The sequence below is a fragment of the Ictalurus punctatus genome, chromosome 20, assembly GCF_001660625.3.
Source record: "Ictalurus punctatus breed USDA103 chromosome 20, Coco_2.0, whole genome shotgun sequence".
NCBI classification, from domain to species: Eukaryota; Metazoa; Chordata; class Actinopteri; order Siluriformes; family Ictaluridae; genus Ictalurus; species Ictalurus punctatus.
Genome location: NC_030435.2, coordinates 21,751,440 through 21,779,347, shown reverse-complemented (window position 1 = coordinate 21,779,347; position 27,908 = coordinate 21,751,440). Strand labels below are relative to the sequence as shown.

The 27,908-nt window shown below is 41.2% G+C and overlaps 1 protein-coding gene across 1 annotated transcript in view; it reads right to left on the bottom strand.

The window, feature by feature from the left end:
• The window catches only part of egfra (epidermal growth factor receptor a (erythroblastic leukemia viral (v-erb-b) oncogene homolog, avian)), a 61,435-nt gene extending 39,238 nt beyond the window's left edge, over nt 1-22,197 (bottom strand). Inside the window, exon 1 of the mRNA XM_017495707.3 lies at nt 21,921-22,197. Within this exon, the coding sequence (XP_017351196.1) occupies nt 21,921-21,999 (79 nt within the window). The 5' untranslated portion in view covers nt 22,000-22,197. The remainder of the gene's footprint in view (nt 1-21,920) is intronic.
• Between the last annotated feature and the right edge of the window lie 5,711 nt (nt 22,198-27,908).

Below are 27,908 nucleotides of genomic sequence, written 5' to 3'. Positions count from 1 at the left end.
TTCTAAAACGTCTTTTCGAATTGTGACGGTTTAATTTCTCAATAACTGCATGATGAAATTCGAATTATCTTCTAATTCGAATTCACTGAGATCGCCGAGATCCCCCGCCCCCCCATTCTGACGCTTAAGGTGAACATTAAATAGAGCGCTTGACCTGTATCTGCAAGATTTCATACATGAATCTGCTGCCACAAATTGTTGGCTTGATTGGACAATTGCATGAATGACCAAGGGTACAGAAGTTCCTAATAAAGTGGGCAGTAAGTAGACCCCTTATACGTCTAAAAACAGCCTTAAATTAACGGTCTACGAGTGTTGACCCCATACATCAAAGGGTCAAAGTCTGTAATAATCCTAAATCCCAGGAACACGCTCAGTTATTAGGCATCCTCACATGTCTGCTTCAAATATTCTCCTGGCTTCCGGAGCAACACAGTGAGTCAGTCAGTCAGTCTCACTGTAATTATCTTCTTTATGAAGACTTCGCAAAACTCACAAAACCCATTTTAGGCATTTGTTCCTCATAGAAATATGACCGCACCAATCTCCACCAGTCTCCCAGTCACACTGCGCTCACACTCATCTCTGTTACAGGAAATAGAGGAGGCCTCTATGAAGAGAGAGTGAGTGGGCAGTGGAGGCCAGGCTTCTTTCCTGTTCACCACAAGGTCCTTGAGAGAGAGAGAGAGAGAGAGAGAGAGAGAGAGAGAGAGAGAGAAAGGGAAAGGGAGAGAGGGAGACGCTACCACAGGCTGGATAACCCACACATTTCACACATCATTCTAGCCGGAAAAAAGCAGCTGCTCGTCGAATCCCCCTACCACCACCCCACCGTCGCACAAGACTAAATGTTCCCAGAGTTTTTCCCGGTCTCAGAACCAAACAAGCAAGACCCAGGATCAAGATTTACTGACCAACCAGCACCCATAAATGGCACTGGTTTAGCATAGCTTTCCACCACAAATTAACTAAAGCGTGCACGCCAGTTGAATTGAGTCACCGGAAAGTAGTGAATTAAATGGAGGAAATTAAAACTAGGTAATGGCCTGAGACTCAAGAACATCTGACTGCACTCTTTAGCTGTTGGTTTAGCTTAGCGTTCCAACAGACCTTAAATTAACTTACGGTTGGGTACTTAAGCTCTGTGTTTGTCGTTGAGCAAGCTACAAAAAAGGCATCGCTAACATAACATCAGGCTATATCTTATGAAGTACACTAGCTTTACGACTTCGTTATCATTAGCTGATGGTAGCTAATAACGAACTGGAAAAAAAAAAAAAAAAAACAATGTCAAATAGTTAATATCATTAAGGTAAAAATTTCCCAGAGATATTGTCTCGAGAGTTCCGTTATTATACAAACAAGCCTATCACAGCGAGTTTTTACCAAGTTGTATTCATCAGTTTCGCTTTATATGACATACATGAAGGAAGAAAAAAAAAAAAAAACCAAGCCAAATATCTGGCATGTGTACTAGCTAGAAATACCATAGTCCCGCCCGTCTGATTTCTATTGGCTCGCAAGACTGAGGTTAGATAGATAAAGTCTGAGCACGTGAGTGTTCAGTCTTTCACATCCCACATCCTTTCTCGTGTGAATTTTATCTGCGTTTCATCTGACGGCTGCTGATCGCTGATAAAGTAGAAAAGCATCGTTATCAGGTGTCTCCCATATCCCTAGCAACGGGTCAAAAATTTCGATGCTTTGGATAAATCGTGTGCAGGACGTGTGCGATGTGGATTGAACAGATGACAGTCTGGTGTGGATTCAGGGTCTTGGCTTAGATATTTAGCTTAGCATCAGTGCATCAGTGCTTACAGTGCAAGAATACAGCAAGGAGTAGATTAAATGCCCAGAGAATGAGGGTGTAGTACTGACAAGTAAGGGGTGAGGCTCCTCGGTGCTGTCTCCACACGGTTAGTCAGCACACACTCACTATTTCGTGCTGCTTTGCACATTATGACACACACTCGTTTACTCAGAAGTTAATAATCCTGCCCGGATGGAGACTGGTACAGAATTCAGGTTGCTTGCACTGACTATTTCTAGCGAGCCATGTTTCAGTATCGGATGTCTATCGGGTCCAGCTTTGGCAAGCTCGTCAATGGTGTGACCCATCGATTCTTCGGTCTGATTCCAAAAAACCTTGTTACAACTCGTGCATGACACAGCAAGAAGTCATGTTTAAAATGCCGGCAGCGGGCCAAGAGCTGGGCCTCAGTTACTCCAATCCTCCACGGTAGGGCTTGTGTAAAACGCAAAGAGGAAATGAATTAATCAGAACCATGTGGCAGGGCTCTGTGAGATTTCTACATGGAATCAGGATGGGTCCTTCATGTCTTTGCAAGTGAACGTGAGGTGTCGATGTCTCTTACAGCTTCTAAACCTATCTGAACTGAAGCCTGATGCTGTCTGAACGGGACAGTCATCTTTCCCACAGACGCGAAGCCACAGGATGTGGCCGAGCGACCGAAGAAACAATGGTTCTGCTTGTCTGATTCTTTAAATCCAAACGAAGGCAGTTGGTTTAAAGCCACCCCCCCAGTCTAAACACAAAGAGTCCCTGGCCGTCTGCCTTTCATCACTAGTGTAAGCCATGAAAGTTAGTGATAGTGGAGTTTCTTAGAAATGGCCTGGCTTGGAATCAGGCTATGAAACACTACCAAGGGCTTTGGAATAGAAAGACAGATGCATTCTGATACTGTCAAGCTGCTAAAAAGTGCCCCTGATTTAAGAATTAATGTTTGGCCTGAGAAGTCGGTACATTTTATGAAGTGTAAAAGTTGTTTACTAGCCCAGAAATGCTCCGACGCAACCGATCGCTGCTTGTCGTGAAAACGTTGGCCTGGGGCTTGACCTGATGCCCGGTCCACATCAGGTGTAGAAGCTATCCACTCTTGGTCCTGCATGGCGAGTAACCCCCGTTCAATTTGTCATGTTACCTTCAATTTCATGTTTTGTATTGACGGAGAACTGCAATCGAAATAGTGAGCCACTCCACCAAACAAACCCAGAATCAGTCCTGGGTGCAGACTCGGGGATTCAAGCCAAGTGTTTAAACTTGTGGTTAGCACGTTCGCCTCACAACTCCAGGGTCCGGGGTTTGAGTCCTGCCGGGGCCCTGTGCGTGCAGAGTTTGCATGTTCTCCCTGTGCTGCGGGGGTTTCCTCCAGGTACTCCGGTTTCCTCCCCCAGTCCAAAGACATACACGGTAGGCTGATTGGCGTGGCCAAAGTGTCTGGTATGTATGAATGGGTGTGTGAGTGTGTATGTGATTGTGCCCTGTGATAGACTGGCACCCTGTCCAGGGTGTACCCCGCCTCGTGCCCCATGCTCCCTGGGATAGACTCCAGGTTCCCCGTGACCCTGAAAAGCAGTAAGTGGTAGAAGATGGATGGATCTATAATCTTAAAAACGGGCTCCTCAAAGGTTCATTTGAGGGTTACGGACAGAAAAAAAAGTATTTCTGACCAGGATATTTTCTGTTATAAGGTCAGAGACATTTTAGAAAGGGACAGACCAAAGAACCTTTTCTGTATAAACCGTATGCTTCATAATGACTTTGTAAAGAGTTACTCAGAATCGTGTATATAAACAGACTAGAAAGGATATATGTTACAAAAACAAGCTATTATTTTTTTCTTGTTAAGATAAATCACCTCTAGTAGAAACTGCCTAGACAAGTTCATGCTAATATTAAGCTGTTTGCAGTCACACATTTCAATTCCCCTGGCACACCAACCAAACAAAACAATCTGGATGACATCAGGGCGATTTTGGGAACAGATGTTGGAAGATGCTGTGATACGGTCAGTGAAGAATGTTCCATGTTCCCAACTTTGGCACTGCTGCACATTTGCACAAGATATGAAAAATGAACTCCGGGAATGCAGCTCCAACACACCCAGCGATCGAGTCCTCCACGGCTCCTGCACGTCGTGACCTCAGGCAGCTTTGGATGACCAGTGGAAGTAAGCTTAATGAGCAGGTGTTGAGGATTGAGATCATGAAAACGGTCGCTGTTACGTAAAATCAGACCGTAGCATGCCAGATAAGCGGTGTAAACTTATCTGTTAGATATCTCTGCAGCATAGGATGCAATATTAATCACTCTGCAATGATTAAAAGTAAATCTTGTCCGAATGCCAGGCACACTTGAAGCCGTGTTGATTGCCTCGGGCGAGGTAAATAACATACACGCCCTGCTGATATAACCTGATTAAAATACCGAGCGTGTGTGAAAATAACGATTCCGACTGTTTTGCTCTAACTGCTTTTAGAGGGCACTGACTACACTGTTGGGCTGCTTTGGATTCCACACATAGTTCTGCGTGGGCCGCTATGACAACACAGTCTGACTTGCATACTTGCCCTCTGGACCCACAACGATCCTCTAATCTCTAGGTCATTTTCCACGCTTGTGATTACAGCAAAATTCGAAAGCTGTTATAATCCCACAACAAGAGCCCGTATATTAAAAATTCCAAACGTCCCGTCTATAATCAGCCCGGATCGAGGCTTAATTTCATGTCACGAGGCTTGGATCACTTCCAGATTTAAACTCGAGGGAGATTTGGTCGTTGCCACAGATCCCAGATCCCCTCATCTCGCTCGGAGAATGGACAGCTGTAATATTTCAATCTTACTTAGAATTATGGAAAAGGATTCCTCGGGGGGTTCTTCTACAAGGGTTCTGACTAGTAAAAAGGTTCGACTTGGATCTCCTGTGAAATGAGGAAAGGATTCTCAAACCTGCCAACCACAAAGAGGAATAAGGGATAGTTCTGCCAGGGGTGAGCTGGTAGGCGGTAAAATATACGCAAACCTTTTTCAATATAGTCCATTCGCAAATCACTTGCGTAAGGTAGAAACTGGAACGTCTGTAAATACGAAGTTTTAAGATAACCACACGTACCCTGATGGAGTTTATTTCACATTTATGAACGCAAATCATTCTCCATTTACTGTGGCAGGAATCGATTATGAGAGATTACGAATGTGAGAGGGGAAGGGGGCGGGGCTTCTAGCGTGTCAGTTCATATCAGAGAGTTCGAAACCCTTCCGCAACTGGCGGTCTGTCCAGATTCACATGTCGCTTGGATCTTCTACCATTTTTATTGGAGGGGAGAGGGTTAGACCGGTCCTTTTTTTTTTTGTTGCATACTCCGAGTTCCAACGTAAAAATCCATAAAGCTTGACAAGTCTGGGTTCTATATAGTACCTTTAAGGGATTCCCCAGAGGGTCAAATGGAAGAACATTTCTATCACTCTATCACGCTACTAGAAGGAACTTATTTTCTAGGAACCTAACCTAACTTGACCTATTTTCTGAGAACCTCTTGTTAAAGTGAACCATTTGGGTCTGTTTCAACGCAGCACAAAAAAAAAATGCTAATTCAAGGCATGACAGAAATGTGCAAGACTAGCTAGCTGAATCTTTATAATGTCATTTTTCCCATCATTACCGTGCTCATAAATTCTGCTTACTGTACATCCTGGACTAGCTCCAGGGCAAACACAGGTTCATGTGGAAATCATTTGTTCAGCTCATAGGGAACAAACAGCACTCCCAGAACACTGTAATAAAGAGTTTATCAACCTGTACACCTGCGACGTGGAGTTATGTCGTTTCCTTCATCAAACACCGATTCTACTCATCGGCTCATTCCCGAAATCGTCTGTGCAAACTAAGCTATGCGCCCATGATTGGGCAATTAACCTGCGGCGTTTTACTCAATACGTACAACTCTAGTACGTACAGAACTAGCAGAACATCACATACTGCAACCTGTCACTGCTAGAGAAGGGAGAGGCAGAACATTCCAAGAGTTAATCACAGCCCAAGGGTTTTTTTTGCATCCATGTAACAAGTGTCTTTAAGAGGTTTTCCTGTTATTAGAAGCTGATTCTTTCCGAGGGGCAATGTGTAATCTCATTGCAAAACATTCCCTGGGAACACAAAGTGGTCCAAAGGCTCTTTATCGTCATTTATACTACTGTACTGTATACAGACAGTACGGTACACAGTAGAACGAGACGACGTTCCTACAGGACCATGGTGCTACATAAAACAAAACACAACTGTACAGTTTTTGTTTGCAGTATAAAATCTCCCAATGATGCTCTCTTCCGTCTGCGTTCGTAATGCTTCTAATTACAACAGGGCAATTCCAGAGTTGCAGATGTGACATTTGTACTTGAAATATGTCTAATTTCCTGTTCAAGCATCGCATCATCGAGTCAACAGATATATCTGGTCATGTGACCTTCCAAGCAGCATGTAGAGTGATTCTGAAAAAATAATATACCCATGGAGATATTACATATACACTGACCAGCCACATCAGGAACATCACATTAATAATACTGACTAATACTGACGAAAGTAATAACATAGTAATGCTGACTAACACTTATACCCAATGCCTCGCCACCACCCCGTTCTTGCGTGACAGAAGTGGAACCTGATGAGAAGTTCTGCTACTGTAGCCCATCCTCCTCAGGGTTCAACGTATTGTTCATACTGAGATGCTTTTCTACACAGCACGGTTGTGAAGAGTGGCGAGTCTGGAAATTTTCTTCTGTCTCTCATCAAGAAAGCATTTCTCAGCGGATACTCTTTGGAAACTCTAGAGACTGGTGTGCGTGAGAATCCCAGCAGATCGGCAGTTTCTGAGATACTCAAACCAGTCCATCTAGCACCAGCAACCATGACGTCTTGGTCAAAGATCAAGATGGGAATTACATGAATGTGAACGGTGTACAGGAGTTTCTCTTAAAGTGGCTGCTGAGTGTGTATACACCCACATGAGCCAGTCTTACAGAGGTGAATGTTTACTGTTACAGATATGACATCACTATAGGTTTTTTTTTTTTTTTTTTTTTTACATTCGTTCTACAGTATAGAGATCACTCCGAGGTATGCCTGAAACCTGCATTGAAAAGATGAAGTGTAACATATTTCGTTTCCCTGACCCTCCATGAAATCCCAGGCCCATCGTATTCCTGATACATTAAATAAAACAATGAAGTAAAAATGCAACCGTGGCCTTACGCCATCATTTCTTGGCATGACGCCATCATTCAGTTCCCAACATGCCTACAGAAACCTAACCTTGAAAAAGTTTTTGTGTTTCTTCTGTTACATTTCAACTTGACAGAACATCTGAAAGCCAACACACACACACACACACACACACACAGTGGACTAATAGTGGTCATCTGATTCATTTTAAAGCAAAATATGCAACTTTGTGTCCTGCGAAGCTGATGGATTAGTCATTAAATACCTTATGACTCGACTCAAGTGAGCTGATATCTATTAATATTTCATTGAAAATATATAACGATGACAAATGAAAGGACATAAAACCCTTAATTAAGGAGGAGGTTCGCTATAAAAACCAAATTAGCGCTGTGTTTTTCTTACAGACGTGAGAACCCAGCAGTGAATCAGCTTCCTGTGGTGAAAAGCCATCAACCAGATTATGGGAGGAAATTAGTTCTTTCATTATTTAAAAAAAATTAAAAAATATATATATATATGTAGTCGGAAAGGGGCAAGGAAAAAAAAAACATTGACACTGTAATAAGAAAAACAAGTATAACTGCACTTTAACAGTTTTGTGGAAAACTACACAATTCTTTACAACTGTGATAATAAAATCTATAATTTAGCCTTGGAATATAGGGGGATTCGTTTAAATGATTCCTTTCCATCCGTTTTCACAATTTTGCTCACACACATGAGATTTCCTGTCTTTGTTTGGTTTTAAAAGGTTCTGCTAGCATATTGATGTGAATCGTGTTGTGTAGGATCATGAAGTACCTTCTATACAAGAACACTCTATTTGATTCATGATCTACATTTATATATTCCCTTCAATCGTAGTATCGGTATCTCAGCTTAACTTTTAACTAAAATTAGCCAGGCTAACGTTAGCTAACGTCAGCTAGTCGGTTGTTGTTGTTTTTCTTCTGAAGAAACTTTGAGATTTAAGATTTGAAATGAAGCGATTGATGATGTTTGTACCACCGGTTTAACAGTAAAGTCACTGAGACATTTCGTGAAGCTTGTGTATAAACATGGTAGTCTGTGGCTAGCCTTGAATCTAATCTTGCTTCAAAGTACCAGAGAATCTTGGAATAAAAGCCTTTTTGTCGGATAGGTAGCTGTTTCCTCAGACTTTCTCTGTCTCATTAAAGAGAAATGTGCCAACTCAATCACTTTCTCCTTTGTTTTTTATATCTGCCCACAACCACTCGTTTCCTGAACATGATCTTGAAGTCACAACATGAAACACGTGGTAAGTACTCTAGATTTAGTTTTCCGAGGAAGCGTACTCGGAACATTTTCGGACTCAACTCTTGCGCAATGGGGTCATCTTATTAGAAAATTCACTGGTACAGTGGTAGCTCAGTGGCCCTTAAACATAAACTCTGGGTTTGGATTGGATTCAATTCTGCCTCACTTTGAATTAAAGTGTCTGACGAATAAACTAAAAACATTGCACTTTTATCCATTTATAGTTACTTTAATGTTGTGGAATGTACGCAAAACGCCAGTTCCCGTCTTTTAGTTAATAAGACAAAAAAAAAAAGCAGCTTGAGATGCTACTGAACGCTGAAAAATTTACAGCTTTACCTCTGACTGTTACAAAGCTCTGACACTGGAGACTCCTTCCATAAATGCGAAACCCTCAAAAGGGTTTTGAGACTTTTAAGGGTTGGGAGACTTTTAAAACCCTCAAAAGTCTCCCAAGCCCCTGTAGAAGTTGTTAGAAGTATAGAAACACTATCACATTAAAGCAGTCACATTAATATCGACCGCTCTTAATTACTCAACACCCGCTGACCAATCAGGTTCAAGCATTTAACAGCATTTAACTGTGGTATACATCCGTTACATTAATGAAATTTCTGGCGTATATAACCATCAAATTAACAACAACAGCGGCACGTTTTAACACTAAGACCTTGAAAAGGAGACAAAGAGTCTGGTTTTCGCGCCGATGAGATCCATTTGTAGACCAAACACAGCTCCAGTCTTATAACAACAGCGCTTTTTCTAACAATATCAGCTAAAAAGCCCAGATATCACTAAAGACACAATGCTATCTGAGGACTAGGTCTGTAGTCCGGATATCAGTTCTTTTTTAAAGAAGGTAACCCTATGTTCCCTCAGGAAACCTTGAAAAAGTCTGCATTTAGGTCTCTGGGTTATTTCTCTCTGCATCAATGCTTGCATTTTAGTTGTTAAGCGTTCGCGTTAAACCTCTTTTTCACGCAACCCGGCTCTCAAAGCCGAAACCTGCAAGGGCTTAGAGTTTCATTTCAGTCCTAGCACGACAGAATCCAATGCAAACTCGCCAAGCAAGTCAGCAAATACAGTAGTTATATTTTGTTCCACCATGGTGACAAGACCCGGCTTTAGCTTGTTCTCACACGTCAGACGCCTCGGGCTGGAAAAACCAAAGCCGACGGTAAGAAAATCCCAGATTCTTATCGTCTCATGGAAGCTGGGAAGACCGGCTGGTAACAGAAGACGAGTGTTTCTGGGTGAAGAGCGAAAAAGCAGGGCCATTCTTCTTCTCTGACACGCGTTCGACATGTTCTCGTCCAGGCGTGTCGTCAATCACGCGGCGTACGTCTTCCAGAAACGGACAGGAAGGGAAAACGGAGCTGTTTTGAATTCTCACGTCTTGGGATAGGACGGTATTAAAACTCCCATGAAGGAGCAAGTGCTCGGCATCACGGCATCTGCTTCCAAGGTCGTGTTTTCAAAAACGGTACATGAAAAGCCCTGCAGTGGCAAAAGGGAACGTAAGGAATAGCTCAATAGTCGTCAGAGGTAAATAATTAAAGGGTAAAGTGAAGGTAGAGTAAAGCATGCTGTTTTAAGAGGTGCTCTTGGAAATGAAGAAGCCTTTATTTGTCACATATACATTGCAGAACAGTTGGGGTCAGAGCACAGGGTCAGAGCACAGGGTCAGAGCACAGGGTCAGCCGTGATCAGTGGTACAGATAGGGTTAAGGGCCTTGCTCAAGGGCCCAACAGTAGCAGCGTATTCGTACTGTGGCTTGAAGCTCTGACTTTCCGATCAGTAACCCAGAGCAACCCAGGTTTGAACCCAGGACCTCATACATGTCTACCACTGAACATCCCAGATGAATCTATGCCCAAAGCATAATGTTCCTCATATTAGCTTTCCTTATCACGGTACCATCATACTGGCACACTCACTCACAAGCACAAATATGAAAGCTCTGTTTCCTGAACTGATGGTGTTATTGTTCCTGAAACCTGACCGTAACATATCCCGAACACACCCTTCAAAGGCGAGTTCAAAGAAATGACATTACACTCGATACAATGTAGAAAACAGCCGGAAAACTGACACTTCGCGTGTTTTGAACACTCGGATCTTCCAGCGACGATATTTACGTTGCACTGATTCGAAACGAGGAATCGTCTTATTAAAGGACGTATGGCTTCACTCACAGTCTCTGTGCCGGTTACTGTGCGTTCAAGTCCTCCTAGGAAGTTTGTATTTTACGAGTCGCAAAGTCGTAATTACGACGGGTGCTCGAGTCGCTTCGGTCGGACCGAGATGGCGGTGCACCTTCTCGTAATTAATTAATACAGCGAGGTTTTTTTTTCAACTCCACTTCTAGAAAATGAAATATAAAGAATGGGCGTCAGATGTGATTAGCTTTTCTTTTTTTTTCCCTTTTTAAAAAAAAATGTTTTTAATCAATTCACGAAGCCGCTGTAAACTTGATCGTCACACGTTGTATCGTAATTGTATAATGTTATCGCTATTTTGCCAGGGCGATTTGCTCGTTTTTATCGTAAATAAAAAGGACTGATAATAACTTGCTGCATAAACCGAACACGTAGCAACTGAAATCAGCTTCTGAGACGAGTAAACGTTAACAATTTCAACAAATTTACCGTCAACTACAGACACGCCCACCCGACTGGTAATTATGACTTTGTGGTGGTGTTCATGTGCGTTCAACTCGTAAATACGATCTTTCTGACGTGACTTAAATGCACAATTAGTCTCATTAAAGGAGGCGTGGCTTCTGTCATAGCATCCGCGCCTGTTAGCTTTACGATAGGAGATGTGATTCTGTCTGTCGGGCTTACTGAGAAAGGTGTGGCCTTTACCTTGTCAGTTCCAGTGAAAGAGGTGTGGCATTTGCCTGTCAGTTCCACTATAGTAGGTGTGGCTTCCTGCCTGTCATTCCCACAGAAGGAGGCATGGCCTATGTGCCAGGTCAACTGAAAGAGGCGTGGCCTCACACTTATATCTAGCCCTTTTGTTGCGCAGCACTGAATCAATCTGATGACATTGTATCATATTGGTATCACTATTTACTTTTCATACACTGGGATGTTGATCGCACGTCGAGATCCTGTCTCACACTTATTTCTGGTTAGTAAGTGGAAACTTGGTTTTGTGGCCATTATAGTCTCTCTTAACAGCTCTGAGCTTGGAACAGACTCGCTTGGAACTTTGAATAAAAGCATCCAAAGCCAAACGATTATGTAAACTCTGTGGTGTCTGCCAGAGCTTAGCATCTTACTCTGTTCCTTGTTTTGTTTTGGGGTTTTTTTTGTCTTTTTTTGACCGTTCCGTGTGTACGAGCTCAAGCTGCTGGTCAAATATGGGCTTCTTTTAGAGAGTCAGAGCTGGAGAGAGATGAATCAGAAAGAACAGAGCTGTCCAATGAGTCAGGAGAAGGGAGAGACACGTACAAAGCCAAGCCACACACACACACACACACACACACACACTTTTTCACACTTTTTACATAATACCATCTCTGTGTTCTAGGACAAAAATATTTCTTTTTTAACTTGAAAGAGCACTGAATATGTTATAGGGTCGTGTGTGTGTGTGTGTGTGTTGGAGACTGCTGGCCTAGAACTGTCATCTTGTGCCTCGATACTTTCCTTCCTCCAACGATTGCTAAATATACCCCTCGAATGTCAGGTTCACTGGAAAACCTATTCCAGTTAGGAAGAAAAATCTCCGAGAGAGGGAACGTTTTCCTAATATATCTCCTAACATCTGTCAGTAATACGAATCAACAAATATGAGGTAAACATATACGTTATCCCGTCGTCAACCGCTTCACCATGCAACTCGCGTTGCTTGCTCGATTACTAGAGCCAATATTCGTTTTAGCGCGGTTTAACGCTATATGAACAGCCGTGTCTATTTGTAGTATGTTTTCATTTATGTCAAATGCTTTTCTTTGGCATATTAGTTCTCAGCGACTTCACCTAATGAGCTGTTAATTAAAAAAAAAAAGAAAAAAAAAAAAAGACATATGGAATGGAATACCCCCCCCAATAAATAAATAAATACTTCTGTACAGGGTTTGTGTAAAACGGATGCTGTTTCGAAGCTGCTCGCATGGACCCGCGCCTAATGAGATGTAAAAGAAGTGATGGGAAAGTGTTTTTCTTTTTTTTTTTTTTTTTCCAGACTGAATTCCAAGGTCGCTTTCCACCACTCTGGACTGTTTGCCGATGGAAACGCAATAAAGCCCATGACGTTGGCCGCTATCGTGCAACTATTTTAGGTTTTAAGGGGACATTTATGTCTTTCCAAATAACGTCTTCCGCTGAGGGGCTCGGCATGTCGCAGAGGATGAGAAGGTTACATGAATGTCCGTGTGTTTCTCGACAGCAGTGAAAGACACGCCAGGAAATTGAAAACCAGGGATCGGACGGATGTTGACCTAAAACGCTGGATCACACAAAGATTTCCACGCATTTCTGACACGCAGTGTCCGTTTTAAAAGCTGGCCTGAAGGAATATGCAAATTCTACCTCGAAATGCAAAATTCAGGGTTTTTTATTTTAATGCAAATAGATTCATTTAGCACCTTTTTATTACCGACTGAACACACACACCGAAATGCCCAATGGAATGGAAATAAAGAACAATAAGTAGCTCCTCGAGAAGATTTGTTTTTAATTATGTCCGAATAGAGCTTTTATCTCTTAGTAAATCAGGGCCTGGGCGTCAAAAGTGAAGCGACACCTTGTGGACAATTTCCGTCTGCTTCTCAGAGGTCTGTAATCAGTACTGTATCGAACACGAGAAAATGGCATCAAGTGCACGGAACGTGGGATCGGTGCATCTTTCCTGAAAACCCACTGAGCTTTTATAAGCCTGCATATCTACGAAACAGGCCGAGTTCATCTAAAGTCCGTCTAACAAGCGAGAAAGAAAACCAGAATGGCGCACGAAATGGCACAAAAAGACAACGCTGACAGGAATAATGGAGGGCAGAGCCAAATGGATCCTAGTCATTTCCAAACCCACTCGGCTGCATTACAATCAGTGGAATGGTCAGAGGCACTTTGTCGTTCCAAATGGCAAAAACATCATGGAAACTTGACACTGGCAATCAAGCCTCGCTCTTAGCGGCCAAATTAGGCCCGCACAAACCCCCTCATTGTTCTTCATCAAAATATAGCGACACTTTCGAATCACAGGAAGCGAGGGGTCGTGCCAGGTTAAGCGACTGCTCGATGGCTTAGCCAAGCAAGGAGATCTCGCAGTTTTCTTGGGTGGTTCACTATACTTCTCGGCTCCAAACTCTTTTGCAGATGTGGCTCTGGGAACGTAGAGCATCCGGCGCAACCATCGAGCCTCTGTGACATTCAGAGGCTGTTTTAATAGCTCAGCGTTTTTATCAACTGTACCTCCGGGAGCTCGGGGAAGAGCCGAGAGACGGCTCTGATAACGTGCTTTGAAAGAAATGATGGCTGTGGAGGCGGCAGTGAGAGGTGAGGATGTCAGAGCAGAGAAATCAGAGACCGGCCTGGCAAAGGAACACAATAACTATGCAAAATGCATGCAAAATCGTGTGGGTGCTTGGCAGAACAGACAGAAAAACAAGAACTTTCTTCTTTTTTTATTTTTCTTCTCCTTTTTATTTCAACCTGGTAATCTCTTTAATCTCTTCCATAAACCAACGCATTAGCGATGTTTGCTTTCGCTGCTCACATATCAGAATTATCGCAGATTTATTGGCAAATCTGATATGACTTGTTTACTCAACAGCAGGACACTTGAGTGCGTAGGCTATTTCTGTAAACAAAGCATTAAGACGCAAATTTTGCATAACACTTGAGCTTCTTATTCAAATCGAGGCTCTTGAAGGACTGACAAATCTGAACCCACAATCAGTTAAAGTGAAGAAAGAAAAAAAGTCAACGATTAACTCAGATGTGCAAAAGTAATGTTAAATATGTACCAGCAGACTTAGGACTTGATTTTGACTGTTGTGGAATGAAATGCAGTCCAAGTTATTATTTAGCTCACAAAGACTGCAGGATAGATAGATAGATAAATAAATAAATAAATAAATAAATAAACGGTGGTAAAGCTAAGATGTAAAATCCTTCTGTGATATTCATCCACCTCTAAAGAAGCTCTGATTCCATTTCCTGGTCAGAATAAAGAACGACAGCCAAAGAGCATGTCATCAAATCCAAACCTCATCTGAGGGAAAACAGCACTAAAAGGTTTTACGTCCGATGCGTTCCCCGTACGCGAACTTACTGACTAAACGAATTCAAATCCCACGAGGAAGATGCTGGCAGGACTAAAGCTTCTTTCACCATTACTGTAGGAAGCACTGATGGCTTTTCGTACTAAACGAGGATGTGACCTCGATGCTGTGAAACTTGATTAGCGTCCTCCCATCTTTCACTAAACTCCAGATCATTAAGAGGAAAAGTCCGAGAAAGTGTAGAAGAAGTCTAAACCTTCTCCGTATTTGTCAGATCTTCCTACGGACATTTAGGGAGGTATGAAGGGATGCCTGGTTGGTTTGTGATATGTGACATTACTTTTTAGAAAGCTTTGGTGCAAAAATCGTTTCAGGGAAAAGTAGCTAATGCATGCTCAAAAACATCCGTCGCTACGAATCAACAGACGATGCCACAGACCAGTTCACTGAATCGTCGAAATAATTTTCATATCGATACATCTTACACGAAGAACGACGAATTTTTGAAGATCCTTTGAAGAAACAGACAAGAAGTAAAGAGTTAGGGATGGAATAACGCACTTTTATTACTGTAGATATCGGCAAAAAGTGAGTTTGAAATGAAAAACAAAGAGACATGTGGGGGATGGGGATTAATCGGCAAACAAAGGTGACTGGTAATTGGGAACAGTGGTGATTAGTGATTGTTTTTTGGAAACAATGGTGATCAGTGATAGGTTGTTCAGAACAATGGTGATCAGTGATTGGTCATTGGTAACAATACTGTTCAGTGATTGGTCGTTGGGAACAATAGTGATCAGTGATTGGTCATTGGGAACAACAGTGATCAGTGATTGGTCGTTGGGAACAATCTTGTTCAGTGATTGGTCGTTGGGAACAATAGTGAACAGTTATTGGTCATTGGGAACAATAGTGAACTGAGATTGGTCGTTGGGAAAAATACTGTTCAGTGATTGGTCGTTGGGAACAACAGTGATCGTTGATTGGTCGTTTGGAACAATAGTAAACAGTGATTGGTTGTTGGGAACAATAGTGAACAGTGATTGGTCGTCGGGAACAATAATGTTCAGTGATTGGTCATTGGGAACAATAGTGAACAGTGATTGGTCGTTGGGAACAACAATGTTCAGTGATTGGTCATTGAGAACAACAGTGATCAGTGATTGGTCATTTGGAACAATAGTAAACAGTGATTGGACATTGGGAACAATAGGGAACAGTGATTGGTCGTTGGGAACAATAATGTTCAGTGATTGGTCAGCGAGAACAACAGTGATCAGTGATTGGTCGTTTGGAACAATAGTAAACAATGATTGGTCATTGGGAACAATAGGGAACAGTGATTGATTGTTGGGAACAATAGTGATCAGTGACTGGTCACTAGGAACAATGCTGGTTGTTTGAAACAATGGTGATAAGTCATTGGTCGATGGGAACAATGGTGATTAGTGATTGGTCAATTGGAACATATACAACTCAGTCTGGGTTTACACATTCTGAGTGAGTTGAGTGAACCTGCTCTCTCAATTCGTAGAACTATTACAGAAGGCAACAACAACGGCGAGTTAGTTGCATGCATCAATACAGAATAAGGGAACCATCATGTTTTTTTGTAGAGAACTGTGTTTCCCTAGAAATTTAATGACCTTAGAGCATTACACTTACCATGGTGATGATCTTTGGTAAACTGTATTAAAAAAAAAAAAAACGTTGTTGTGCACGTTGCTCTTGGATTATATTGCATTACCAGCTGGGATTTGGCATAGAAATGGGGTTATTATCTCCATTATCTCACCTACAATTGCTGAGTTCATACTTTGAAAAATTAGAGCAGGTAGACAGTTTTTCTTTTCATTCACCAGATGTTAGTGTTGGCAAGGATGCCACGGCAATTTTGTAAAATGAGCATGTGATGAAGAAGCCAAGCGGAATTGAAGCATCTGCCTTAGGCTCCGAACAAGAAAAAAAAAACAACTTGGCTGCCTCAGAGTCCTTGTGGAGTTTGTATCCACTCAAAGACACTCAGGAAGTGAGGCAGTAACAACAACTGCAACCACGCAAATGGAGGTGCGGTAACAAACTGAAGGTTTTGCTGGAACATCTTTCCATGTAAAGCACACGTGCCTTGCACACAGCCAGCTCATATGCAAGCAGGCCTCGCGCGTGCCTGCTGTTTTGTTTAGCCATACTGAAATATTTGGGAGATCTGTCTTTAAACACGAGCGATTTGTTAGGATTGGGAGAACACCGGTTTGGAGTGGACGCTGGTCAGAGCAGCCAGGACGCTTCACTTGTTTAATCTGCTTACCGGTTTAATCTTAATACAAAGCGACAGCACACTAAGAAGCTTTGGCAGTTTGTAAACTAATTAAGACAGAAAAACTTTATCAAGCTACATGCTGTAAAGGTCATGGCGAGAGACGACGTTCTCTAATTCCTTCTATTTAGTACGAGTGGCATCAAGCTGTGTTGGCGATTCACGTACGCTCCATAAAGGGCCTGGGTTTTAGAGCATGGCTTCAAAAAAGGTTACCATGCTGACAAGCGCATTCCCACAGCCTTAGTGTTAGAGTCTGAGCCAGTCAGATCCGCCCGAGAGACCTAAAACAACAGGAGAATCGCCACACGCTGAGCCACCATTAAGTGTTGATTAACCCCCAGATTCCGTTCATTCAACGGATGTCCCATTGATCCTAATTTTATAGAAATATACCGTAATTGTGAAATTTGCTTTAAAATACTCTTCAGTTTCATCTCAGTTAATAGCCGTTCCATGTTTTGGGGTTTCGTCTTGGGACGAGTGGGAACGTAAATAATATTATTAGTTGGACTATAATATTAAATTGGACTCAAATAGAATCTTTTTCTTTTCTTTTTTTTAATTAGTTTGGACGTGAAGCTGAACCTTCTTCTTAGTCCCAATCTCCCCCATTCAAATTTTAATTGGCTATTTGATATACTGTGGCCCCACACTAGTTAAACAGAAATGTGTACAAACGTATAGAAAAAGAAGGTTGAAGGTTAGGGTATATGGCAGGGTTAGCATTCGTAGCTTTTCTTATGACTTAAAATCCCAGATTCAGTGGTTATTTACTATTACTTTTTAGTCAATCTCATGAATGCTTGGGTCTTTTTATTTTTTATTTTTAAGCGCTGTTAGATGTTTTAACTAGGTCATTTTGACCTGAATGGAGAATAAGGGTTCGGAGGCCAAACTGCTGTTCTGCAACTAATAAACTGGAGCACAGAGGCTGAATTTTATCCACAGAAGCAGAAGACTGTAAAAGCAAGAAGAGACTAAACAGTCTTCAGTTTTGCCTTTAGTGCATCACACGACTGACCTTCAGTGTGGAGAGCAGGGATGACTTTAAGGAGTACGTATGTCCTTGTGGAAGAGATACACATCGGGTCTGTTTGTCTGTTCTTTTACAGAGCACATTGGTGCAAGTACGACAAGCTGCTTTAATTTCCTTACGAGTATTTATCGCTTTAATTATTCTACAGCCATGGTGATCATTCTTGGTCATAAAGCTATATATGAACACACAAACTAATCTATCCTGAGGACTGATGGAAAACTTACAGTTACAGCTTTACCTCTGACTGTAACAAAGCAGTGGCGACGGAGACTCCTTCCATAAATGTTAAATGTCTCCTTACAATAAACTTCATCAACGATTATACGCTTTTTCTTTATTTGTTAAATAACAGCACGTTTTCTTAATCCATTAATCAACACCTTCTGACCAATCACATTCAAGAAATCAACAGCACTGTAGTATAAACTGAAATAATGCAAGCTAATCTTTAATGGCTTAATAATATGGTTTTATATTATATATAAGGCACATCACAATGACAGTATTTGCTAATTAAATACAACCCCAGCGCAGCATTTTTATCCAAATCATGTAGCCGATATACAGACGCGTTATTTGGTTACTTAACTGTTAGGTATGAGAAAAGACAGCCTCTTTCTAGTTCATGCATATCTCATGGCCTTGTAGTAAATAGTTTTGACCTGAGTCTGCTCGATTGAGGCGTGGTGGGGGAAAAAGAGCTGGAAATGAATCATCTAGGCTACTTCAAGGTATTAAGTGAAACCCTTTCCGCGTTTCCTGAAAATGTGTTCATTTTCAGAAGTCTTCTTCGATATCTCTTTCTGCAGTATATCACTCGATTTGATTTGGCTCGAAGCTTATGATTTTAGATCTGAGGACTCCCAGAGAGAAGATGGATCCTGGAGTAAAGTGGCTAACCCACCTCTGCTTAGCCGTGTTTGGAATATATGCTCAATAAAACTCATTTGAAGTCACGTAGACGTCAAAACCAGCTGAAGACTTCAATACGAACACGCGACACTTTGGAGATTTTGCTAACAAACAAAGCAGGTGACTCCTGGCCTGGACCGGTCTGGACTGAATTTCGCATCAGAGTGGCCAGCCAAAAGAGGAAGCAGACTGTAATAAACTGATTTGTGCGCGTCCCATCTGTCAATATTGGCACAGGCCACCGTTTACACACAGGACACCTCTCAGCTGACCCGAATAACACGCCGAATTATTGAGACACTCTAAACAAACAGCAGTAAACAGCATTACACGGGCCAATTAACAGCATGGCCTAATATTTACTCCTTTATTTCGCCTTACAGCAATCACAGTCTTTCGTAGGGAACATAAGACACATTGATTAACCATGTACAAAAGGTTTCAGGTTGTGCTTTAATTCAATATTAGAGAAATTAGAGAAAATATATACCGTAAGAATGAACAAACTAAAAGAAAATCTCCAAGTGTTTTGAAATCTTGGTTTTGGCATTCTCCCTCAATTGCAGATTTTACGATTTATCTGATCTAGCACACCCTGTCAGCTTAACAAAACGTTTAATAAGGTTTAAAATTAGTGTCAGAGTAGGAATACACACTTCTAGGGTAGTTCCTTTAGATGCTGAGGTACAAAACCCATACTAAGGTACTAAATAGTATGTGGAAGTATTAGCTAGCGTACTATTTTAGCATGCTACATAGTACGGTAGTATGCTATTACCATACACATAGCAATTTACTCCGTTTTATGGATGTGTTCTATTTGAAAACATAATGAATATTTCATAATTGACTGTATAACCAAGTGAAAAGTGATATATGAAAGAATATTACTCATAAATAAATCGAAAAAAACAGACATTATTAGACGTCATGACGTAGTCTACAAAACAGAGACGTCTGTGGTAAAGGGTTGCGTAGCAACCAATGTAAAGTTTACGGCTTTGTGTTGGTTTGTGTCGTGAAAATGCTATAAACGATACTGTGACTATAATGTTAACGCAACTGCAGAATAACCGAGCCTATACGCCCTCGGTAAGTACGAGACAAACCGCAGTCTGTGACTAGGCTACATGTTAGCCTGCCCCGCAGAGTGAGTGAAATCACCGCGGCTCCATTTACAAGTCAAACTTCCGCGCTGTTCCCACGCGCCCTCAGCCGCACATCACCGAGGAGGCTCGCGCTCAGCTATGGCATGTCGCACTTTCCCCTCAGAGTCTGAACGCTTTTGTGTTTCAAACACAGGGCCCTTTACCTCACTGTTTAACCCTGAATACACTCTTTTATACCTTTTTTCCCCTTCCTTTAAAAAAAAAACACAAAAAACTATTTAACCCCAAACAGACCCGGTTCTATAATCTGCACACACACACTTTTATATTATAAACCACACGGATTCCAGGTACACTGTGAACCTGAACACAAAAAGCATTCATACCATAAAGATACGTTTTATATGAGCGTGTAGTCATTTATTAAAACACAGCTTTAAAAGTGGACTTATTCCTTTACTTCATGCTACATGTATTCCCTAACACATATACGTCCTGAACACTGATTTTGAAATCCTAAACACTTACATCTTGAAAACTTAGCCTATCTGAGCACCATATAGCCCACTGTATAGCCTTTTATTTACCAAAATACATTACTTTTCCTTGTATTGAACAACTGTAAACCCTCACTACATACATGTATACACCTCAAACACCTGATATAAGTCCTGAACACTGATTCCGACATCCTAAACACTGACACTTGGACCTTGAATACCTATTTGACCACCATATGTGAGTGTTTTATAACCCGAATACATATTTTTCCTTGTATTGAACGATATAAAACTCTGATTTATATCCTCACTACATACATGTATATACCTCAAACCCCTGATATAAGTCCTGAACACTGATTCCAACATCCTAAAGACGGACACATGGACCTTGAATACCTATTTGACCACCATATATGAGCCCATAGTATTTTATAACCCGAATACATATTTTTCCTTGTATTGAACGACTGTAAACACGCTCAATACATACATGTATACACCTCAAACCCCTGATATAAGTCCTGAACACTGATTCCGACATCCTAAACACGGACACATGGACCTTGAATACCTATTTGACCACCATATATGAGCCCATAGTATTTTATAACCCGAATACATATTTTCCCTTGTATAGAACGACATAAAACCTTGATTTATATCCTCACTACATACATTTAATCCCTACGGTATACGATATAAGTCCTAAACACTGATCGTGATATCCTAAACACTGACGCTTAACATCCTGAATACTTATCTGAGCACCATATACTGTATAAACACATGGTAATTTTATATATAACCAAAATACATCTTTTTGCTTGTACCGAACACCAGAAAACATGGCTTTACACCTTCACTACATACATGTATATAACTCAAACACCTGATATTAGTCCTCAACACTGATTCCGACATCCTAAACACTGACTTGGACCTTGAATATTGTGTATCTTTAACACAAGGTCATAACTGTACCTTCAGTAGGCTTCATTTTTGGAACTCAGACTTTAACACTGCTTTGTACACCATAAACAGACTTATTATTATTATTATTATTATTATTATTATTATTATTATTAAGAAGAAGAAGAAGAAGAATTTTTGAATTACATTGGACACCTGAAAACACTGATATATATCTTCATTACACACGTTAATAACCCAAAACACATGCTGTCTCTTTGATATCTTATTAAACCTCGAAGACACATTTTTGCACCATAAACAGCTTTGTTTATACCAGCACATGTACATATTTAAGCCCTGCATACTTGTTTCTCAAACCTGAACACCTAAATACACGTACAATGCCACGAATCCAGCATTCTGCACCCTGAGCGCGAGCGCGTATTACCCGCACACCTGATCTTTACCTGCGTAACAAATCACAGCTGTTTACTCACCGAGCACGCGCTTTCTTCTCCAGGAGCCCAAATACAGATGTTTATAAGCCTTACATCATCATGCAAAAGTAAAGGTCTAGAACTTACCTTTCCTTTCCGGTGTCGCGCACGAGCCCAAGGAAATCAGCAAAGAGAAAAGGAATCCGGTCTTGGCCAAAGTCTCCATTTCATCTCTTTTTGTTTTTAGGTTTTAGAAGTTTATCTCTTTGATTGTAATTGTAATTGTTACTCTATAACTGTAGCGCGCCTTCGTTGGCGGACGTGTGTGTGTGTGCGTGTGTGTGTGTGCGAAGTTTTGTCCCATTTCGTGAAACCTCTCCCGACTTAAAACTTTTGACAGCTCCTCCTTCGCCTTCTGCATTGAAGAGTGAGAGTGGAGGCTATACTTCTCGGGCTCAATCCTAAATCCGTGCCTACACCCTACTGTGCACTACTAAGTGCACTAGGAAAAGTCTTACACAAGGGTTCCTGCGCCCTAAGTAGTGCGCTAAAATGTCCAATAGGGTTCCAGCCTGTGGCTTAGAGCTCTGACGTCATTTAGGAGGTAGGTAGGGAGGGAGGGAGGGAGGGAGGCATGCAAGAGAAAGGGTTCTAGTAAGAATAAATAAATTAATTAATAAAATAACATAAAGGTATGTTAGGAAAAGTGGGTTCTGACACCAAGTCCTGGGAACAGCATGACCGGTAGATTTTTTTTTTAGGTGCTGGGACACACCTCACTGAACTCATCAGCTCTTTAACAAGAATCAGATGTTTGAGGAATGAAAATGCAAGAATGGCTACTCTGAGAAGCAGGGCCGGGTTGAAATTTTTAGTGAGGTCTACGTTCCAGAAATGTAACCCACTTTAAAGTGTGTTAAACAATCCAGGTCAAGAAATCCAACGACGTGAATCCGGCTAAATAAATCCGACATCCGAAATCAATCCACATGAAGGAACCCAGTTAAATAAATCCAATACTTTCTAAAAGTTCTCATAGCTTGCTACGGCCCTGCTGACGGAACACCATGTGCAATTCCAATCCTGATATCCTAATCCTAAATCCCTAATCCTGCATGTTCAGAAAGAAAGGTACCAAATGGTACATTTCCTTGTCATTGGGTTGGTACTATCAAGGGCATATGTGTCTTTACATCTTTGCAGGTTTTACCCAGGAAGGTACATGTGATGTATCTTTAACTAGCTATTAGTGTAAAGCTCTAAATGGGTACCATGGTGGTCTTTCGGGTCCAATCGGGTACTTTAAATTCTTTGTAAAAGTGCAATATAATTCATATGCATCATTTTCAGGTAAAAGTTCCATAATAAAGTTACAAAAAGACGTACGCTTGATGGTACCACATCAGCAATAAAGAAAATATCCAACGATATCATGACTTCCCATAGGATTATTGTCCATTATGGGTTACACAGAATGTAACCATAACACACTTTACAGTCGTGTAAGGAATAAGGAGTAGGGCAGAATTTCGGGCACATTCAGTGCTGCTTCAACGCGTCAAAATCAGAACGGTTTTATTTTCCCATTTGGCAAATGAAATTCCTCGTTTAACTCGGTTTACACTGAGAGAATAAGAGGCGTTCTCAGGTGCCACAACTTATCAAAATCTTAATTCATGATTTTATTGAGCTAACCAAGCATGGCGTATTGACGTACTTAGGGTGAACCGACATGCTTGTTTTCTCACACTGTCGTCTCCGAGATGTGACGGCAATTGAGTTTAGAGTTTCACAGCTGGCACACAATCATTCAAAGCAATGGATTTCCAGTAAGTTGCACTCAATAGGCAAAATGCACTTATTCATTTAGGAGATTTTATTCCAAGCAATTTACAATCCAATCCAAGTGTAAAATTAAGCTCAAGATCCCATATCTCTGTAAGGAATAAAGCACATGAAGGTGTGCTGTTACAGGAAAATAATCAGCAACAGGGTGGTATGATGCAGCCTGACACTGGAAACTCAGGTCCATAAACAAACTTCTACAGCTGCTTGGTAATTCCCGTACAAGGTCCATTATACAAATTCGGAAGCAAATACAAGCTAAAATGTGACATTACAATTTTGCTACGATTCTCCTGAAGTGTTTGCAGATTTAAGCCAGTCCTCATCTGTTTCACAACACATGACACTTACTCCGTGTCCCTTTCCGTCTCCAGTTAGCTGAGCAATCTGAACGGCAGTTAGTTGTGAAATCTTTCTGTGTCCATCTGTAATAATTTCACCAGACATCCTGTAGTCGATTCCTGGCGTTAAATAGATACCTGTTTCTTCAGCTGCACTATTATGGTGGAGTCAAAGGTGGACATATTTGAGGGGTTTCCAAAGATCATAGAGTCTATTGCATGGCTCAGTGCACAGGAAAATCCATTCTTTCACAGGCATACAAATAATAATATTTGTATAGTAGCTTTCTCTTCCAAGAATTCTTAAAGAAAATATACAGGCCCATTTACATTAAATATCCTTAAGTAATATGTACTTAAACAATTAACAACTCGCATTACTCCTACTCCTACTCTTATATATATACCTATAGCTATATATATATATATATATATATATATATATATATATATATATATATATATATATATATATATATATATATATAGCCACATTAGCCATTATTGCTAGCTACCTTGATCTGAAATGAGCATAAACTAATATAAGCAATGACCTATGCATTAATAATAATGGTTATATTGTAAGATGTTTATATTGTAGTTCAAATAACAGTAAACAACAATACCACAATTATCAATTAGAACAACATCAAATCAAAAATCAAACGTTTCGCAGTACGTTTATATAAATACACCTTTCCTATGACATATTCATCATAAATCATTGCTGAAGTAACATAGACTAACATGGCCTCAAGCTAACTTTAGCTATTGTTATTACATCATGATAACTCAATCAAGCACTCATTAGTTACATCATTGTAACCATGGCAACCGTGCTTGCATTTACATTGTGATGAAGGTACCCAACTCATGAGGTAACTTGAGTGGAATGGTATGTTTCAACTAATCTCCTCACATTTGCTCACTAACAAGACCAGCACTTTTTCACCAGCACTGTGTCGTTTTCACGCTTGCCTCGCGACCCGCCGTCTGATTGGTCAGGTGGTCAAAATGCAGACAGCAGCACTTAAGCTTCAAAATCCCCATAGAATTCCATAAAACATGCGCTGGTGCTTGTACGGCAAGGGTGAAAGCTTCTTACCTGGAATAGTGCACTTCTTTGAGACACAAAATAAGATGTAGGTGATACTAGACACTATGCTCACAAGAAAGATTCAATTGAACGCTCAATAATCTCATGAAATACACTGTGTACAGTATAAAGTTATTTAAATTTAAATCACTCCACCATGACACACCAATTATTACGGCTGCGTAACGTCTCAATGACAGCATGTTTACGTTCCAGAACTTTCTGAGCACATACAGTATATACTCCAACACCTTGCGGCGTTTAAAAAGCCACATCGCTTTGTCATAATAATGACATTCGGTCCTCCGATGCCCCACAACCTGGAACACGCTAATGTTGGACATTAATTCTCAAGAGCTCCATTCCGGCAAGCTGAGCAAGGCACAAATCTTGATAATGTCTCCGGCCAGACTGAGAGGGGACGTGACTGAAGGATCTCATATATCTCTAGTCAGTTCCACAAGTTGTTATTGCATTATAGTAAGCGTATGCCTCGGGGAATGGGGTTCGCACCGGATATGAAGAGCGCGGACCAGTGGGTGAAAGCTGGGATGTCATCAATATCGTATAAACGTATTAAATATGATACGAGCCCAAGAGATAATGATGTAACAGGGGATTTCTGAACAAGATGTGGTTTTCTGAAATACAGAAAGGGAGCTTCTCTATAAATTCCTGGATGCAAGACACGAAGGCCAGTTACTGTCTAGACGTCTAGGTGTTCATGCAAGTTGGTTGGGGGTTTGAGTCCCGCCTCTGCCCTGTGGGGGTTTCTTTCAGGTACTCTGGTTTCCTCCCCCAGTCCAAAGACATGAGCTGTAGGCTGATTGGCATCTCTAAATTGTCCAGTGTGTGTGAATGTGTGTGTGATTGTACCGAGTGATGGGTCGGTACTCCGTCCAGTGTGTCCTCGGCCTTGTGTCCCGAGCATCCCTGTGTTGGATAAGCAGTATGGGAAATGGATGGAGTCTGTAATCAGAAATGGATAAAAAATACAATGTATCTCTCTTTAATTAAGAAAAACAAAAAATTCGTGAAGGGAATTCGTATTGGAAAATTCTCAACTCGACTTGGCTATACAAGCACACTCCCAAATTATTCCTTAAACGCATGACGCGTGGATACGTTTCACGTTTTATTATTTTTTAATAAATAATAAAACCCAACGATTTTAGATCCTGATATTGCTCAATACGACGCCGTAGAACCTTGTTTGATATGTTCACCGTGTCTATGATCTGTGTGATATGGTATGATGGTGTAACGGTAATCTTCGAGATGTCTCGGCACATCCAGCCAGCCAACGGAAAATCTAAACACGTGACAGGTAAGCTTCTGGTTGCGCTATACCTGTGCATCATGGAAATTCACACAGATGCTACATTTGGATGACTTCAGAGTGTGAGCAACCTGACTGGAAATGAGAGGCTTCCAGTGACGTCATGATTTTTATCCAACTTGAAGTAAAGCAGAGTCCAGATAACACCAGGAATGTAAGACCAAAACATTCTCTTCATGTCCTCAACCCTTGATTTATTTATTTATTTATTTAGTTGACTTTTGAGACAAACGGAGGTCGGAGATAGAACCCCGGAGATCGAACGAGAAGCATATGTGCAGGTTCAGTTAATGAAAAGCTTAAACTGTAGGAGATTATTTTAATCTCACTAAAACCCTGCTCGGTGCTTCTCCTGCCCTCTCATGATGAAATATTCCCTTGAAATGATTGTGCGCACTGATTTTTTTTATTGTTTGTGGGATATTTGAAAATGATGCCTGTGCAACAACATCGTTGTTGTTGTTGTGGATGAGGCGGGATTTAACTTCGCAAAAAGGAGACAGAATTTGAGAAATATTACTGGTCAGGTGATGTCTTTGACCGGCATTCGGTGAAATGCTATCATGAGATCCTCCATCAGTATTCTATTCTTCGACTATACAACAATTCCTGCTTGTTTTTCTTGCCTTTCTACACAGTTTTCTCAAAATATGCTAATCAGGAAATCATGTGTCGAACAACAACACAATAATCAGGAACAATGTCAGTTTTCTTCAAGCAAAAGACAATCACCCCAGTGTTTTACATCTCCTGTTACATATTCATAGTATATCTATAGTATATTCATCGTATATCCATTTTTTCTTCTGTGTTATAATGTTAAGGATTTTGGCAAACATCGTCGCATCATGTTTATTAATCAGATGCGAATAGGGAGAAATTGTTGTTGTTTTTTGTTGATGTTTTTCGCATGACTGCTGAAGTGAGAGCAGGAAAAAATGTGCTAGCACAGGTGGCGCAAAGGTTAAGGATCGGAGTTACTGATCAGAAGATTGGGGATTCAAGCCCCAAAACCACCAAGTTGCCTCTGTTGGGCCCTTGAGCAAGGACCTTAACCCTATCTGCTCCAGGGGTACTACATCATCTCTGACCCCAGCTTCCTAACAAGAAAAAAATTCATTTTGCTGTAATATATATGTGACAGGGGTGCACGGTGGCTTAGGGGTTAACACGTTCATCTCACACCTCCAGGGTCGGGGGTTTGATTCCCAGGTCCTCCGGTTTCCTCCCCCAGTCCAAAGACATGCATGTTGGCTGATTGGCGTGTCTAAAGTGCCCGTAGTGTATGAATGAGTGTGTCCAGGGTGTACCCCGCCTTGTGCCCGATGCTCCCTGGGATAGGCTCCAGGTTCCCCGTGACACTGAAAAGGACTAAGCGGTAGAAGATGGATGGATGGATATATGTGAGAAATAAAGGTTTCTTCTTCCTCTAGTGTTGACAAATTGTTGTGGTCTAAGAGGAATAAACCCTTTTCCATTATACAGTGCTGTGAAAAAGTATTTGCCCCATCCTG